General features: G+C 43.7%; 1 protein-coding gene across 1 annotated transcript; it reads right to left on the bottom strand.

Annotated features, from left to right (window-relative positions):
• Positions 1–12,339: 12,339 nt before the first annotated feature.
• Positions 12,340–17,181, bottom strand: s1pr3a (sphingosine-1-phosphate receptor 3a). The gene is made up of 2 exons (XM_049588539.1): positions 16,882–17,181; positions 12,340–16,125 (listed from the first exon to the last, which is right to left on the bottom strand). The coding sequence occupies exon 2, from the start codon at positions 16,001–16,003 to the stop codon at positions 14,810–14,812; it is 1,194 nt and encodes a 397-aa protein (XP_049444496.1). The 5' UTR covers positions 16,004–16,125; positions 16,882–17,181; the 3' UTR covers positions 12,340–14,809.
• Positions 17,182–18,592: the final 1,411 nt, after the last annotated feature.

The raw sequence follows: 18,592 nt of genomic DNA, 5'->3' as shown, positions 1-18,592 counted from the left end.
TCACTCTCTATTGGGGAGAAAGAGTGAAGGAAGAAAAAAAACGGGGAAGGAGGGAGATGAGGGGAAGGGGGAAGGAGAAGGGGGGGAGAAAGAGAGACGCTGCCTGGCTGTACTTCCCCGATGAGACTCCAAACAAGTGTGTGCGTGAGCGTGGGTGTTTGTGAGTGTAAGAGAGAAAGAGACGGTGACATGGAGGGGGGGGGGGGGGGGGGCTGCTATAGTCCCATTTTTCAAACAAGGCTCCCTGGGGAGGGATATGAATAATAACGACAGTAGCTGTGCAGCATGTAAAAATCAAACAAATATCACACTCTCGTTTCTCTGGCTTTTGTATAGCTCTTACCTTGTCTCTGCTTTTTTCTTTATTTCAGCATTTCTGTCAGAGTATTTCTCTCAGACTGAAGGGTACCTAATATAAAGCTCTATTTTCATGAGCACATTTGTGTAGGTGGGAACAAATGGCACTGTCCTCGCAGCCTTATGATTTTGGTGTGTGTAAATTGTGCAGTGCATGTGTGTGTGTGTGTGTGTGTGTGTGTGTGTGTGTGTGTGCAGCTGTCATATCAGAATAAGAATGTGTGTAATGTCAGATCTGGGGGGTGTCAACGATTACGCGGTGGCGGCAGCTGTTAATCCATCAGACAGGCTTGCAGGAATGAACACCTGTGATCGCTGCACAGCCAGAGAACATGTTAGAAAACCACAGAACATGCACACACACACACACACACACACACACACACACACATACATGGCCTAGAAGAGTTCAATAAGTAGATATGTTTTGTTGGCATGTTTTGGTATTAAAAGCACAGATGTAAATAATAACATGGATGATAGCTGACGTCCACTGAGCTGCCTCAGTGTCAGGGTCCTGGTATTGTGTGTGCTGACTCACTGTCACTGTCATGGCTTACTGGAACACTTGAATAGAAAGAATAGAATAGAGTCATTGATTATTCTGTTAGTAACTCCTATTCTTTTCCTACTGCTGCAAGTAAAAAATAAATAAATAAATCAGCAAATGAAAGATGCAAAACCATAGAAGACACTTTTTGTGACTTAAAGTTTATTCAATTTCAATTTTTTCAATGACCTCAAAACCACCTCAAAAGACAAAAAAACAACACCAGACAGGACTCATACTAATAGATAGAATAGATGCAAATAAACCATGATAATAAAAAACATAAACTGAGGTGAATCAAAATAACAGTATTAACATGACTTGTAAGTAACCTTGTCAGATTCCAACCAAATGTCCACTCACAGTCCATAAAAATTAAGTGTCAAAATACTGTCCATGTAATTGTATCCATATAAATATTTCCTTTGGCTGCACCATCACCACATTCACCCTCCTGCATTCATTACAGTCCCAACAAGAGCTGTACGCACTACCAGCAAAACCTCTCTGTATGTTTACAACTACACATAGCAAATAATTAAGCATTTCAGATCAGAAAGGGACACTTATTGATATTAAATGGTTACTATGAAAACAAATCTTCTGCTTTTTTGATCTCAAGGGACCATCAGAGGTTTTAGATCAGCTGATGTAAAACATTAAAGGGAGGTGAGAATCTTGAATCCTTAACTAAAAAAGACATTTTGACTCCACGTTAAAGGAATACTTCACCCCAAAAATGGCCATTTGTACATCAGTTATTTGCTTCGTGTAATGTTGAATTTGAAAAGAAAACTACATCAAAACATCTGTTTATGGGGAACTGAACTAACACTTTAAAGCACCCAATGTCACGCAATGACACAAACTACCAACCAGCAGCTTCCGTGTTCAGTGAGGTAAAATTACTGTTTTTGTCAATGGAGTCTGGCTTTGAAGAGAGCATTGATGAGTTTTCCTTTCAGTTCAGTTCCAATCCGGTCTCACTGGGAAGTTGTCGAAATCCGACACTTGGACAGTGACTTGCAGCGTCAGACACCGAAGAAAAAAGCTGTCCCTTAACATCGGCATGATACACAGCCAGTCGGCATTAAAGTTTAACGGCGCTCGGCAGTGGCAGTGGGAAACACAGCGGGACAAGAACAAAAGTTAAGGCGACGAAAGTCCCAGTAGGGCGGACGGGATGGGTGGTGGATGGGTCCAAGAAACAGCGACTTTCACCCGGGAGAGCGGCGAGAGTGTATGCAAATGGTAAATTTCCCAGAGCATCAACAACCAACACACCCAGGGTACCTTTCACATTGTATCTGGACGTGGAAGGTCCACGACCAAACGTTCATATGTGATGAGGTCGGAGTGAGAATGTGTTGCCAGTTCTCCTTTTGAAAAGTCTGTCTGTTTGGGAAGTACTGAGCATGGGACTGGATAAGTGAGACTTATTTGTTTATACTGCGTGAGCTGAGTGAGAGTTTGTAAACAGATGTTTTGATATAGTTTTGCTGTCATTAAACATGGACCCCTATGGCTTCAATTCATCAAGAGTCTTTGGATTCTTTGTTCACAGCAGGCATGCGAGAAAAATACAGTTTTCCTCATAAAGTCAGTGTAACACAGGGTGAGTAATTGATATACAAATGATCATGTGGAGGTTGAATTTTTCCTTTAAAAGAGGTGCAGTTAGTTGGGGGACTTGTATGTGACAGATTTGTTGCTTATCTATTTGTTGTTGTAAGATGATGTAAGATTTGAAACCAAGTACCCAGAGGCTCTTACATGGGATGCACACTTAAAGTCTTATCATGGTTGTCTCCACCTCCAGTTGCTCTTTCTCACAACACGCAATCCTCCAGGCCGCTCGCATGCACAGAGGCAGGCAGAATCAGCCAGCTGTGCACACACGCTCAGTGTCACAAGTGAGTGACGGGACACGCATGTCAGACTAAAAGGCCGCCACCGCCCTTCTCACTTATCCCCTATCCCAGACACACTAATCCCAGCAGTTGTGGCGGGCAGGCGTGGAGGCGATAGATTGGAGGTCAGTGTGAGCAGGTGTGTGCATGCCGTCAGGCCTTGCCAGAAGACTGCAATCAGAGAGGGAGTGGAGACAAAGCAGCTGCTGTTTTGGGGGATTTGGGGAGAGGGGGATATGGAAGGGAGGAATTTGGAAGAGATTGCTTATCCACTCCTGCCACCTATCTGTTATCATAGGATGGCATTGAGAGGCTGGTTGAAGAGATCGATAACTACAGTATGGGTCCTTTATTTAAAGGGACAGTTCACCCTAAAATAAAATAAAAAATGTCTATTTTTCCTCTTACCTGCAGTGCGATCTTTTAATCTAGATTACTTTAGTGTGAGTTGCCAAATGCTGGAAAAATCAGCCGTAGAGATGTCTGTTCTCTCAAATATAATAGACTTAGGTGGCACTCTGCTTGTGGTGCTCAAAGTGACAACAAAAGTATATATACACATCTGAAAAACTCAACAGCAATGTCTCTTTCCAGAAATCATGACCCGGTTACTCAAGATAATCCACAGACCTTGTTGTGAGCAGTTTCAATAATGTTTACATCTCATGCTGTCATCAACCCTGTTTCCACCAAACACTTTCAGTATGGTACCTTTGGAACCAACAGTAACCCTTCAGACATGGTACCTAGATCCTAGCGTTTCCACTGCAAACACTACTCTTGAATGTGGGCGGGGTTGTTGTCACTCACTGCTCCGTCCAGCACTCAATGTATTTCCTTATTATCGGTGACACGGATGGGAGTCTGCACCTCGTTCATCGTCCACAGAACGAGGCTGCACGCCAACATTTTCAGAACAAAATAAAACAGGCTGCAGTGAGAGTCTCTCTCCATGGGATATTTAAAAATAGCGGGTTTATGCATTTAATCCTTCTACGGCAAGCTCAGGGGTTTAGTGTTGCTGTAGCCCATAGGAATGACGCTCCGCAATGCTGTTTTTTTTTTCTCCAAGTGAGGTTTAAAATATATGCAGCTCACATAACCCAGTCGAAATTAAAGCCCCTACAAGGAACTTTCATTTTGAGTTGATTTTGGCGACCCTGTGGACAAAAACATTAGTGTTTTGCCGGAACGAAGCCTACATTTCCCATGAGCTCTAGCGCATATTGTCGTAAAGACGCTTACCTGGCTCGCGCATGTGTTTGTTTTGGGGATGAATGAAACAACAGGACGGGAAAACTTTGCCCCCGCTCCTATCGGGGATCCCAGCTCACCTCTGCCGCGCCCCAGCTCCACCTCTCCAGCGTAAGCGCCATCGCCGCCGGGGTAAACACAGCGGTCGGCTGGTAAGGCTGAAGGCCTGTTTGGCAAGCACTTCCACGGCTTCTTGGACTGAGTATGTAGCGGTGCCTCGCCTCTTGAGTTCTCAGCACTCGCTGGACCCTGTCGACGCCTGGCTGGTACCTGTCATCGGCCTGGATGAGGTGTTCAGCCCCGCGGCCCCTGCTCTCCTCGTCCCCGCTGGCGCGGGGTGAATCTGCGCAACCTGTGGCCTCTGTGTGTGTGGCTCCCCGGACAGCTAACGCCGTGGACCCGCCGGCTCCTGCCAGGATTGGGCTGGTAAACGCTAGATCAAAACGTTTATCCTGAAGGATTTCCTGACTTCCCGAGGATTGGATTTTCTCTGTGTGACTGAGACGTGGCTGAGTCCAGTGCTGAGTCCAGTGCTTTCACAGAACTTTTACCCGATGATTGCTGCTATTTTAACTCCCCACGGACGTCAGGTTGAGGAGGAGGAATAGTGACTATTTATAAGAGTCACTGTTTCATTTCATTACTAGTCAAATGTAAGCAGCTAGGTAAGATGACGTGTGCCGTCTGAGTGCTGTAAATCGCTTCGTGCTGGAAGCGACCTGGGACGGACCCGTACACAGTTTCCTAAAGGTATGGATATACACTATATAGAAATAGCTTATCTTCACACCGATGGTCTCATTTGCTGTTGTAGGTCATGCACAGACATGAGCAGAAACGAGAGACTTTCGCATATCCAGTTAAAAGCTTGAAGATCCACTCACACTAAAAGTGTATGTCATATAAAAACTAATAGAATGGTCAAAGTTGTCACAGAGAAATTTAAGGTGTGTTGATGGATTCACGTCTTCAACTCATGCATTGAATAACATTACAAGTTAACGGTCCACCTTAAAAGTCTCCAGAAGTCGGACCAGTGAATTGAGTTATGTTTTTTCTCAGACTTCAGCTGCTAATTTATCTTATAATTACAGTTTACCAATATATGTTACACAAGAACCAAAACCAGCCACAACTCAGCCCTGAGCAGAGTGACTGTCCTCTATTGACCAATCAACAGACTTCAGTGTTCACAGCTCCACCTTTTAGTACCAGATCTGTGTGCTAGGTACCCCAACAGAGGGGGGACCAAAAATGGGGACGGTACAGAACAGTTCCACTGGTACCATCCACAACTTTTCACAGTGGAAACGGAAAAAAAAACGTACCGAACTGAACTGAACTGTAGTGCTTGGTGGAAACGGGGCTATAGGCACGAGCCTCTTGTCCATGAGTAGATGCATGCTTTCTTCTGCATCTGTCATTTTCTATGCATCAGGTTATTGTAGGGTGGAAAAGGCAGCATGAGTTAGTCCAGCACAGACATGATGGTTGATTGCACAATGGTTTTCTTGTCCTCACGAGAAAAAACATACTTATTCTGAAATTTAAAAATCCTATATTTATCTAAATGTAGAGATCTGTGATGATTTTGCTTTTAAGCAGATTAGTTGTGAACATTTAGCTGATTAAATAATCACTCAGTTCGGTAAAACTTGCAATTGAGATTGCTGCTTCCAGCTTCTGAAATGTTTCTCAATTCTCTTTGACAAAAAAAAAAAGTAATTTGAAATCATCACCTTGTGAAATTGAGACGTCACATTTTATTCACTACCTGACATTTTAGTGGCAAAACAATTAATCAATTAATTGAAAAAATAATTGAGAATATAATTGGAAATGAAAACTAATGTTTTTTGCAGCCATAAAAGGCAGACATTAGGCTCAGGCCTCCCATATAATAACATGTCAGAGAAAGGATGTTTTCGTTGTTGCTTCAGGAGAAAGAAAATGAAGTCAAAGAAACTGTCAGATCAAATTATTCCTTTTTTTTTTGCTTTAGTATTCCTTCTGAAACCCAACTGGAGTCTACTAGATCAGCACTAGACAGGAGAATTAATGGCAGTGGGGTGTTAAGGGGATGCTGGGAGGACTGCCCACCAATCCAAATCGCAGCCAGCTCCTTCTGATATCCTTCTACCAAGTGACCTTTGCCTCCGCTCCCCCCAGCTTCTTCCCAGCTGCTCCCTGGATAAAGCCCTCTGATCCTGGGGAGCTTATCACCAAAGTCTGCCTGGGTCCTCACTCTCTTTGTTGCACAAGTAATTACACTGTGTCAGAGAGCTGTGGAGGTGAAGGTAGAAGGAGGAGGACCATCACACACCACATCAGTGTGTGTCTCCTCTGATGAGAGTGGTACAAGTCAGCTGTGGAGGAGAGAATGGCTTCAGCTGGGGGGGCTCCCTGCTTGAGATGGGCATATTTCGCGCCTCAAATGGGACCCCTCGCTGCTCTCCGCCTGGCCCCACTCCACCTCCGAGCTGCTTCAAAAAGGGACTTGAGAATGACAGAAGTGTTTCATACTGGCACATTCAGTAGCTCAGACCAGATGGAGGCTTTGTTCTTTCCTCGCGAAAACACACTGATGCACACACACACACACACACACACACACACACACACACACACACACACATATACATGCCTGTCTGGCACATGCAAATGTGCACGCACACACATGCATGCACACTTCCTCACCACACAGCAGTATAAAGCCAGGATCGTGATGACAGGGGGTGGTGTGATTCTCTTGTCCTCTGCCGTGTTCACATTAGTCATATGCAAATAGGCATTGTGCACAGAGAATGACACAAATCCACCATGCCTAAATCCTCAAAGAAGACTGGTGACGGTTATTTAGTTAACATGATTTATTAAGGTGTTTGACCCAGTTAGCGCGTGCAGCCATTAAATGGGGTTTGTTTCAGGTGTTTGGACAAATGGAATCTGTCATTGCTGGAATTTGAGGACATGAAGACAATTAAAATAACGAGGAGTTTATTATGTTCACTGAACATGTCTGAGAAAGACTGAAGGAGGGATGATGAAAGTAAGGAGTCTGAGGATGGGGACAGTTTAGGTGTGCAATATTCTGTCTTTCAGCCTCATCTTCCACCATTTTACAACAACTATTAGTTTTGTCTTGGTTAGTTGTCCTGTGTTTTCCATAGATGAAAATGTCTTTTTCATGAGTTTGTTCCACTTGTAGAGTCTGACTGAATTCATCACATGATGCTTAGTACTGTTGGATCCTCCTGCGTTCACTTAATTTGGTATTTAAAGGTAAACTGTGCAGGATTGTCACTGTTTGTAAAATGTAAAGGCCAGCCCTAGATTCACTCTCATTTGGCATTTCGCCTCACTACATTTGCATTTTTTGGTGCTGTGTCTCTTGGCTGCCTGCTGTTTACAGTCTGACACCTGGTCACTACTTTTCTACAAAGCCCAACCTCACCTGAGTGCTGTCAGGGTACACAGCCATACACATCCTGAACACAGAAAAACAGGAAGAAATGAAAAAAACTACAGGCAAAGGGCAGAGTTTCTGCAGAAAAATACTCTGCCACGCACTGATTTGAGGGATTACTTCTACTTATTCAAGATGGCACTCCCCTGTGTGTGACATCGCAGGGCTCTTAAAATCTAACTTTTGCGCATTCCATTGGTTTCTCTTGCTTTTATGTGTCTTGCTGTGTGCACTTTATCTTTTACTATTTATTACTTGTCTATTTCTGACTGATTCTGAGTGTTTTGGCACAAGAACTCCTATGTACCCAGACAGCATGCAGGTGTACAAATGGCGATTAAAGTTATCTTATCTTCTGTTTGAGCCTTTACATTGTTTTTTTGCTTGTGTAATCACCATTACCTCTAAGAAATCTGAGGTGATACACAACTAAGTTTAGATACGCAACCTCAGGTCTTCTTGCACTCGATCTTTGTAGGATTTGCTCTTCAGTTTTCTAGTAAAAGGTTGTTGGATCCATACTTTAGACCAACAGTTCAACACTGTTGGTGTTACTGAGGGTTTTCCTAGTGCAATTTCATCATGACCTTCTCTGTAATTTATCTGGGGAATCCAATCCATGCCAAACCCAATCACCATAACAAATGTTGGCACTTGACATTTCTTTCTAGGCGGCTAGGTGGTGCAGTGGTTAGCATTGATGCCTCACAGCAAGAGTTTGAAAGAAACCCAGGGGGTTCAAACCCAGGGTGAAGGGTTTAAACCCCAGAGTGGGGGTGCCCCTCTGTGCGGAGTCTGCATGTTCTCCCTGTGTCAGTGTGTTTTCTCCAGGTACTCCAGCTTCCTCCCACAGTCCAAAAACATGCAGGTTAACTGGTGACTATAAATTGCCCGTAGGTGTGAATGTGAGGGTGAATGGTTGTCTGTCTCTATGTGTCAGCCCTGTGATAGTCTGGTGACCTGTCCAGGGTGAACCCTGCCTCTCGCCCAATGTCAGCTGAGATAGGCTCCAGCACACACACCCTCCTGTACATTACTATCTAGTGGATATATTGAAACTTTGTACTGTGGTTAACTTGTGGTTAGGGTTAGGCAAAAAAACAACAACAGTTGGTTAGGGTTAGGAGAGGTTTGGGCTTAAAATATCCTCTTTTGATGATGCTAAAAATGCATAGATGTCTTGGTAAAAAAGAACAACTGCTTTTGTGGCACTACCCCAGCAGGAAATACTGCAATGTCTCTGTGAAACTATAATGTCTTATACGTCTAAAGAGAGTGTTAAAGATAAGAGGTTCTTGACTAAAATGAGTACAGAGTTTTTTTGGCTGAAGACAGAATTTCTGATTTATACATGTTATTATGACCTGGCGCTAAAGCCATGACAAAAAAGCGGGACACACAGTGTGAAGGCAAAATAATAGATCATTTATTTACATGGAAAGAATCATTTTGAATGCAACAAACACAAAAACAAACTCAAGCAATGATGAGATGTGTTTATCAGTAGAATCAGTGGTGAAGGTGTGTGTTTGCATGAATGCTGCGCGTAGTGTGGGGTGTTGGAAGTGTGGTGCTTTAACAAGGTCAATCACTCCACCCACCAGGTAGCCTACCTGCTGCATTGAAGAAACAGAACACAGAGTGAATAAACAGGTCAGGAGACTGTCACAATATGTCCAAGGTGTAGGGCATAGTTAACTGATGTGCTGAGCAATCAGCTGGCACACCTGATATTCATTAGCGATTGTTTCCAGTGACCTGCTACTTCTCCTGTCGATGCTGAACTGGAAACAACACCTCTACCCTTTGTGGAGTAAGTTCTCTTTTATTTTCACCTAGTTAGCTACGTTACTGACAATGGAAAGTTCCTTCTCTCGTTGCAAACCAATTTTCTGACAACAAAGATGTTTAAATCAAACTAAATCTTGTGAGGATTTGAATCAGGATGTGGTGGTGTTAAAATAAAAGATGGGAACAAGTTGGACAGGAAGAGTGAGAGTCTTGAAAAAAAGCAGAAGCACAAAGTGATTCACTGGCTACAACTGATGCTACAGCTCAACATTTTAGCATTTTCTAATGTTCCAGATGGCACAAGGCCACCATCATCCCCGGCTAATTCAGGAAGGAGGGTGTTCAAACATCTCTGACAGGAAGCAGCAAGTGACCTTTAAGCTGGAAAGGCTCGGCTGGTATTGCGCCCTCGCTGTCTTTTTTCATCAGATCTGAAGGTGCGGAGCAGAGACACATCCTTTAGCTCAGGTGAGTATGAAATGCCAGTCTGTCAGCTGCTGTCTGCTCTTTGCTGTGCAATACGGTATGAACAACAAACTGTGTTGCTTTAAGCTCATCTATCTGATCAGGTCAAAGTAGCCTTCGCTGTGACAGGTTTGTTGGAACAAAACAAACGCATGAATCGAATATCAGCATCTAGAAAACAAACCTCGTCTTCAGGGTCATGAGGAGTTCGTAACACTGACAGCTGAACCCTTTTTAGAAACTCTTCTTGTTCAAACACATCTGATAAATTTAACAGTATCTGAAGAAAACATGAAACAAACCTCAGCCTTATTGCTCATATCCGATCTTTCTTAACAACATTTTTCAAATGTGGCTAAAATCAAATTCCAGTGTGAACTGTTTGTGCACCAGATGATAGTGAGGATGAGGAGAAAGAGACACAATTGTTTTTTCATGTTTTTAAAGATTTTTGTATGGGGGCATGTTTGCTTTTATTTAGTCTGTCTCACCAGACGTAGACTGTGACCATTAGCCTGCCATAGTATAGCCAGGCTTCACATCCAGGGCACATATTATTATTTCACTAACAAAGACCGTGCCAACAGAGTTACAGATTGCAATTAGTTTATCACGTATAATGGATGATGGGGATGAGGGTTGAGAGATGGAGGGATAAGGGTTGAGTGAAGTAAGGAAGAGGATAGAGGGATGTGGGATGAAGGGACGAGGGTCGAAGGGACGGAGGGAAGTAGGGAAGAGGATCACGGCATGTGGGATGAGGGTCGAGGGGATGGAGGGATGAGGGGATGTAGGGTCAGGGAAGGAAGGATGGTGGGGGGAATGATGGGAGAAATCAGAGTTGCATACAGGTGAAGGGTGGAATCTGATGGCAGTCTGGTGTCAGGTGAAGGAGGGAGAGTGCAACAGAACCAGGAAAGTTGAGACAGCGTGTGGAAGTCATCTCATTGGATAGAGCCTCCTAGTGATCCCTGTATTCTCTTGAAAAAGAAAAGGCAGACATGACAGCAAAAAGAAAAACAACAAAGAAAATAGGATTTGAGGGGACGGATGTGAGAACAGGATCAGAGGAGAGGGAAATGGATTACACTGAGGCATGATCTTTGTTCCTGAACTTAGTTATTCAACTTCATTAAACATTATGAAATTATGCTTGTCTTTTTAATCACTACAAATTGAATCACACTGTGACATGTGACTGTTAATGTGCACTGTGCATTTTCTTTCGCGGGGCCATTTGAATGAAAAAGCTCACCATCCCACACGCAAATGTTCCACCAAAACACGTTCACCCCTGACACTATTTTGTAAAAGCACCTCTGCTGCATCCAGGGCTTAGCACCATCAGAGACAACACTGATTGGTTTAAAGAAACAAAAAAAAAAAGCCAGCATGTTTTTTCCCCTATAGCAGAAAGATAATCAGTGATTTGAGACCTCTCTCTAGCCCTGACACAGCACTGTGGAGAGAGGTCTGCCTACACCAGACCAGCTTTTATTAGACAGGAGAGACAGAGGGGACAACATGTAGCGAAGGGCCACGCGTTGGACTGGAACCCAGCCTGCTATCACTCAGCCCAAATGGGTAGCATGCTCTAGCAGGTGCAGAGAGCCAAATATTTAGTTATTGGCTTTTTGTGGAGCAATGGCTGATTTGTCTGTATGGAGGTATGTGTGGATGCAGAGCCAGAGCCAGGAGTGACATAAATGGCTTCACTGAAACAGATTTCATACAAAATTTCAGGCTGTCAGGGGACTTTTAAGTACATCTGTCAGTGCTGCTCCACAAGACACTCAGGGCAAGACACTAAGCTCAGGGGAGTGGCGTTAAAGTTGCATGACTTCCAAAGACTGTTTAGACTGAGGTCATGTTGCAAAATAAATCAGACTTACAGCTGGCATATGAATGTAGCTCAAATCAGAATTCAAAAGATCATATTCCATGTAATTTGTGCTGTTCACTGTACTGTGGAAAAAAAAAAACGGTCTGAGTCTTTTGCCTGCAGTCTGAAAGTACCCTCACTTCCAGAGAATTTATATAATGACGTGAGATCTTTCACAACAGGAAGCTCTTCAAAGTAAGATTCATGCAGTATTCCTTTCATGACTAATCGCTACCTGACCTCGTTGAGCTGTGGGCTCCTAGTTAAAATACATATCAAGAGTTTCCCTGCATTATTCATCACTGGCTGACCCAGGTCTACCCATGAATGGGAATACGAGAGCTTCAATCAGCTTCCCATTAGGATATTAAATGAGTGCAGCAGGTTAAATCACATGACATTTCTCTTCTCCTGTCTGAATAGCAAATGATAAACTGCCAAATCAGAGCATTTGCACATTAATATATGTATGGCTTAAGCTTTCAGGCGCAACTATCTGCCATTCATATGATGCAAAAGATACAGACAAAACCCATAGCTCAGGTTTTCCTGTACCTTGACAATGTCACAGGACCAACACAGACCGAGCATGGAAGCTGGAAGGAAGGTTTGACAGCAGGCAAGTCATCGATTTAATATCAAAACATGACACGTGAAAAACTCATAAAAGGGAATAGGATTTTATTGTATTTGCTATATAATGGTATCAGGCACTACACCACCCTAGGCAGAAATGTCATTTACAGTCTACCACCATTAAATAATTCACATCCAACACTCCTATTCACTAGTGGTTAGTTGACGTGTGAGTGGTTTCTAGATGTGCTGATGAGAAGCAAAAATGTCCACGAGTGTAGTTATTAGCCACGCTAATTCAGCTCCCGGTGCGGTGCACAGATGCTGACAGAGTAGAGCTTAAAGACCAATGAAAGATGAGACAGTTTTTGTAGTGTGGAGCTGAAATGTCCAACATTGGCCACCGTACAGAAAGTGAACCCCACTCGTTGGAGATTTTCCTGCAGCACCACTATCAAGACAACCTCTACGCTCTAATAATAGCAACGTCTCATTTTTCATTCATTTGAACAAATATTTTCTGGTGTGTAATGAGCATCACAGCCTCACCAGGCCGCTAGTCTGACCAGCAAACGCTTGGTCTTGTTTTCTCTCACAGTGCATCTCAAATCATGACAAAATCAATAATAAAGTCCTAGTACCATGATGGTTTTTTAAAGCACACAAACTATACTACACAAGTATACCAACAGTATTAAGATGGCAAATGTTTTCACAGAAAATAAATAGTTTACCAAGTCAAGTTGTGATGGAAAATGCAGGTGTTTTTAAGAGTACTTGCACATGCAAAAAAAAGTGCCCCAGTTTGATGTGACACAATGAAATAAACACACTGACAGACACAACACTAATAAAATTATCTGTACTCTGTTGCTGCTTGAACAATTACCAAGTCTAGTTTAACAGACATAAATTAAAGCTACAGTTGGTAATTTTTCTAAAAATAACCTTTTATCATATTTGCATTCTGCTTCCTTCTGTGTATAAGGCTCCCTTGTACCTGAAGTGAACTGTGTCCTTGGAGAGTTTTCATTGCTGTATGAGAAGCTTGCTTTGTAGCTGTTCTCATGACAGTTATCAGGTAACCGGAGGCCTCCCTTTGCCTCCTTTTTGCTGTGCACTTTAAGTTTTAATTATGTGAGTGAATCTGTGATTCTTTGTCAGACCAAGAGAGGACACGCCAGGTGTCAGAGCTCTGACCTTTCAGCTGAAATAGACTGACTCTGTTATCACACAAATGACAACTTGATCATTTCACTCCTTATTTGTTCACCTCTGCCACCACACTTCCTTACCTCACGTGAATGAAAACAACAATCAAAGCTGAGGAGTTCATAAAGCAGCTGTCAATCACGTCAGTCACGTAAACTGTGGTCAAACTGTCAAACTAGGCAGCGCTGATCAAATACAAATCAAGATTCTGTTACTGCATTGCCTATTTCTCACCTCAGATATTTTCAGAAACACATTTTAGTGTACTGTTTAGCTGTAAAGTGAGGACCTTTGTCAGGCTGCTGAAGGGTGCTTGTTCATCCGTGTAATTGTATCCAACATGGCAGCCAGGGCACAGATGTTCTCATTTTACAGATAAACAGTACACTAAAACAGTGGTGCCCAACAGGTGGGTCGTGGTCCAAAAGTGGGTCACAGGCCCATTCTGAATAGGCCGCAAGTGACTCACAAACATGTCAGGATTGTAAAAAAAAACAACAACTTTATTTTGAGGTACAGTGAATTTCTGGCACAGAGCTTTTATTGTGAAGTGCGGTTTCCTGCTGTAGAGTGAGTGACTAATGGACAGCCACTTGACAGAGACAGCAAACTAGCTTGATGACATGGCCAGTATGACGGTGAATGTATTAAACTGTGCGGATGAAGTCTGGACCTTGCGGCTGGACCAGGTGGGAACCACTGCACTAGGTAACGCAGTAACAGAATCCTGATTTGTATTTGATCAACGCTGCCTAGTTTGACAGTTCGGCTGCACATGAGCTGTGATAGGCATGACTGACAGCTGCATTAGACTCATCAGCTCTGACTGGTTGTCTTCAGTGCACTGGGGTAGATTCTGGCTAATGCCATGAGATGTAATTGGAGGAGAAGGGACATGATTTTTTTCAGACTATTTGTCTCATATAATACTGTGTGTTTGTTGTGACAGTTTCAGCAAATATGACAAAAGGTTATTTTCATCAAAGGTACCGACTGTAACATAAAGATTTAATTTGGGGCTTGGTGTAATCCACGTCCCTGAAATAATCCTGTTATATTTCATAGTTTTGAAATGTGAAACACTGAACATAAATTATTGTGTAAGACAAACACATATCAGTCACTCTAGTGTTGTGAATAATATTGAGTTGTTGTAAATAGTGGCTTTAAATGATTCTGATTGTACTCTAATCTGCATTCATGTGGTTCCAACTGAATATCATTCCTTCATCCTATTCACTGCTACATGGGCCTTAGTGCATGAAGAAAAAGTGGCTGATAGCAGGATTATGTCAGTTCTATGTCTATGTCTTTGTGACTGTGAGGCCTCATTAAGGTGCTTCCACTCAGAACTTGCTGAGGGGCGGCAGCGCCCCCGCCTTCACTAGCACAGCTGAGAGCAGGTCTGCAGGCCCAGAGGGATGGGGAAGAGGAGTGGTTGAGGGATCTCCATGCTTGTTTTCAGAGTTCATAGGTGTGGGAACCTTCCCTCTGTTCAGCGTGGTCTTGCAAGCCCCGCTGCCCCCTCCTCCACTGGTCTTGCTATTCTCCCCTGTGGGGATGACTGTGCCCAGGTGTGGGTTGCCCACCACTGGAGTCCCTGTGTGCTCCATGCTGGTCTGACAGCAGCACAGCAGCCTGAAGAAAGCTGCCCTCATCTCCCTGCTGGACAGAGTGTATATCAGAGGGTTGAGGGCAGAGTTGAGCACAGCCAGGGCTATAAACCAGTCCACCTGGTAGAGCACAGGGCAATTATCTGGGCTACAGCCAACATCCAGCAGCAGCAGCAGGAAGAGGGGGGTCCAGCACATGACAAACACTCCAAGAACAATAACCACTGTCCGCAGCAGGGCCAGTGAGCGCTCTGAAGGCCGGCTGCTCACCCTGCGGCCGCTAGATGTCACCAGGCGGTAGATCCTGATATAGAGGATGATGATGGCCACCAACAGGGCGCTGAACACACTGATGCAGAAGGCCACATAACTCTTGGCATAGAGCGGCAGCACTGTGGAGCAGGAGGCCAGATTGTCCAGGCAGTTCCAGCCCAGGCTGGGCAGAGCACTAAGCAGCACTGACACAAGCCAGCAGGCAGCCAGCAGTCCCAGAAGTCTCCCCCGGCCTGCTGTCTCACACGGACGCAGGCGCACCATAGTCATGTGCCTCTCAATCCCAATGGCCAGAAGGCTAAACGTGGACGCGCTGAGGGCCACGAACATGCTCCCTTCTCTGGCCAGCCACTGCACTGGAGTCAGGAAGAAGGTGTTGCGTCCTGAGGTAAAGATGTTGACCACATAGGCCACACCAGCCAGTAGGTCTGACAGTGCCAGGTTTCCTATGAGGAAGTACATGCGGCTGTGGAAGCGCTTGTTCCTCCACAGAGCGAGCAGGACCGTCACGTTCTCCAGGACAATCAGCACGCAGATGAAGAGCAGCACAGCCATCTTACAGGCCCCGCCGCTGCGAGGCCGGTCCCACTTCCCTGAGTGGTTGTAGTGGTTGACGATGACAGCGTTCATCCCCTCCTCTAGTATGTTCCCCATACTGCTCTTCCTGGCCTTCCTCAGTCACACAGCAGAGGGCGCCACAGCACTGGACACAGCAGAGGGAGGTGAGGCTCCTTAACCAGGCAGGGTCATTACTGGCATCTTAGAGCCTGAAGGATCTGCCAATGAATGCAAGTTAAGAGGTCAAATTCATTTCTAAAAGTTATGTTAATCACTTTAAAGTCACATCCAACAACACTTTGAATAATTTCTGTAAGACAAAAACTTCTATGAGGACTCTAAGAAATTAAAGCAACTGTAAAAACATCAAAAATAGCACTTAAAATAGCAAATAAACACAAAAAGCCTGCTTAATATTTCTTAATCTAAGCAGGAAAGTGCATTACTGAGATTTAAAATCTCTCACATGGGGGTACTGGTCAAGATAGCAAATGACACATATATAACACACCATAAAACTCACAAAGAACTCCATCAAATAATGAAAACACAAGAAAAAGAAGAACTTCTCTTTTTTTTTTAAATTTATTGTCCTGCTGATACTGAACAAACAGCTGTGGTAGTTACTGCTGTTCATAAATTATGAGCCATAAATGTAAACGTTGATGTAAAAGGTAACATGTTATCCTAAAGTTGGATAAGTAGTTTTTTCCCCCATCATAATTAAACTGAATCGTGTGTATCCCAAATTAATAAGCACTTTAAAAGGTGTAACTTGTCCAAAATAAGTTTGTTGACAACGTTTTAAATACATGTTTGAAATAGGATTCCTGCTCTTAATAACTCTCCTGTTTTGAAGAAGTTGCTCCAAGTTGAATTTAGTGATCATTTGGGAAACAACATGCGAAAATAAAGTGTCTGCCAAAATAAAAAGTCTAATATTCTTCACCACAGCCACAGCTACAGTAACTTACCTTTTGGAGTCACTGGTATCATCTAAACATCCCGGAGGCGATGTGTGGAGATCTGCAGTTATGTCTAAGTTTTTTATTCTCCTCCGTAATGGTGTGGTCGTGCAAAATACGCGATTGCCAAAACGAGATTAATTTCTATATAAAGTCAAAAGTCCAGATTGTGTCTTCGCGCGTATAAAAATTTCCAACCACGGAAGTATTTGCTCCCAAACATCCACTTTGCTTTGTATCCTGAACTTCATCAGTGTCCCGTCCTCTCCACACTGCTCTCCAGCTGTGACCGTCCCACTCTCACCCCTCCCAGCCTGCGGGGCGGGCTCTTCCCTCACTTCTCCATTAACTTTTACCATTAATTATGAGTCAGGAGGGAAGTCACAGCCACCGTCTGACGCTGAAATTACTACACAGATGTGTCACTCTGTGTTTCTAAAGCTGCTTTGCTTTGCATTTTCAAACACGCTGCCAGGGTGAGCTTGATTGATGTGGTTTTTTTTTTTGTTTTTTTTTTTTAAAGTTGGTTCAAAGCAGGGCCGTATCCATGGAGGTGACATTAGGGGGGCCAAATCTTCCAGGGGCTTTCTGCTGGGGTATGGAAACACCACTTGGACATACCACACACACAACGTCACTCTAATGCTACAACTGGTGACTTTGTTAAGCTTGTTATTTAATATGATAACATTTGCAAATGATATTTTTGGATGGCCGTGCTGCTGCCTGTTGTACCAGAGCAAATTATGTTTATATGTTTTTATAAATATATTGGAGGGGGATATTTTTTAGCTTATCAGAATACCGAGGGCGATGTGTAGAACCCAGTCTCAGTCCGAAGTCATCGAAATCCGACGCTTGGGCAGTGACTTGAGGCACCAGACACTGATGAAAAAAGCTGTCCTTTAATGTCGGCATGATACACAACTGGTCGCTGTTTTAGTTTAACTGTGCTCGGTAGTGTCAGTGGGAAACATGGTGGGACAAGAGCGAAAGTTAAGGCGGCAAAAGTCCACGTAGGGTGGGTAGTGGGGGTGGTGGATGGGTCAAACAAACATGGACTTTCAACTGAGAGAGCGGTGTTCATCCCGTAAGATTACAAAGCCAAACCCTGTTCTTTTTTCCTGAACCTTACCTTACATGCTTTTGTTGCCTAAACTCGACCATGTGTGTTAGATGTTGGAGGAAAAAAACGGCAATGCGCATTGTTGTACTGATGTAGTGCATGTATTTTGGAGAAGACAATGCGTCCCAGAATGTCAACAGCCAACGTACACAGGGTACCTTTCACGTCATATGCAAATGCAAACGGTCCATGATATGTGCCGAGGTTGTAGTGAGAATGTGTTCATGTGTACCCCTGATACAAGCACTGCCTTGGTTTAAAGAGTTTTTTGTGTTTGAGATCTGCTGACTGTTTCAGACAAGCACACCTAATTTTTTTTGATGTGTCATTAAATTGCTACACTTTCACTACATGTACCAACACATGTGACAGTGTTTAGCCCTGAGGCCTTATGTGCACCCTGTAGTTGTGTCATCATCCTCTGATAGATAGACCGCCACACCTTGTTCATCTACTGCTCTGCGTTGGTTGCATATTTTCAAGGTTGACAGTACTGAAGGGACTCACAGCAAACTCAAAGTCAAAGTCAAAGTCAAGTCAAAGTCCATTTATTTGTCTCCCTTGGGAGAAATTTGGATTGGAGACAGGGTACTA

Source organism: Epinephelus fuscoguttatus, linkage group LG10 (assembly GCF_011397635.1).
Source record: "Epinephelus fuscoguttatus linkage group LG10, E.fuscoguttatus.final_Chr_v1".
NCBI lineage: Eukaryota > Metazoa > Chordata > Actinopteri > Perciformes > Serranidae > Epinephelus > Epinephelus fuscoguttatus.
The sequence above is the reverse complement of the archived record's forward strand: the minus strand, read 5'-3'. Positions and strand labels throughout refer to the sequence as shown.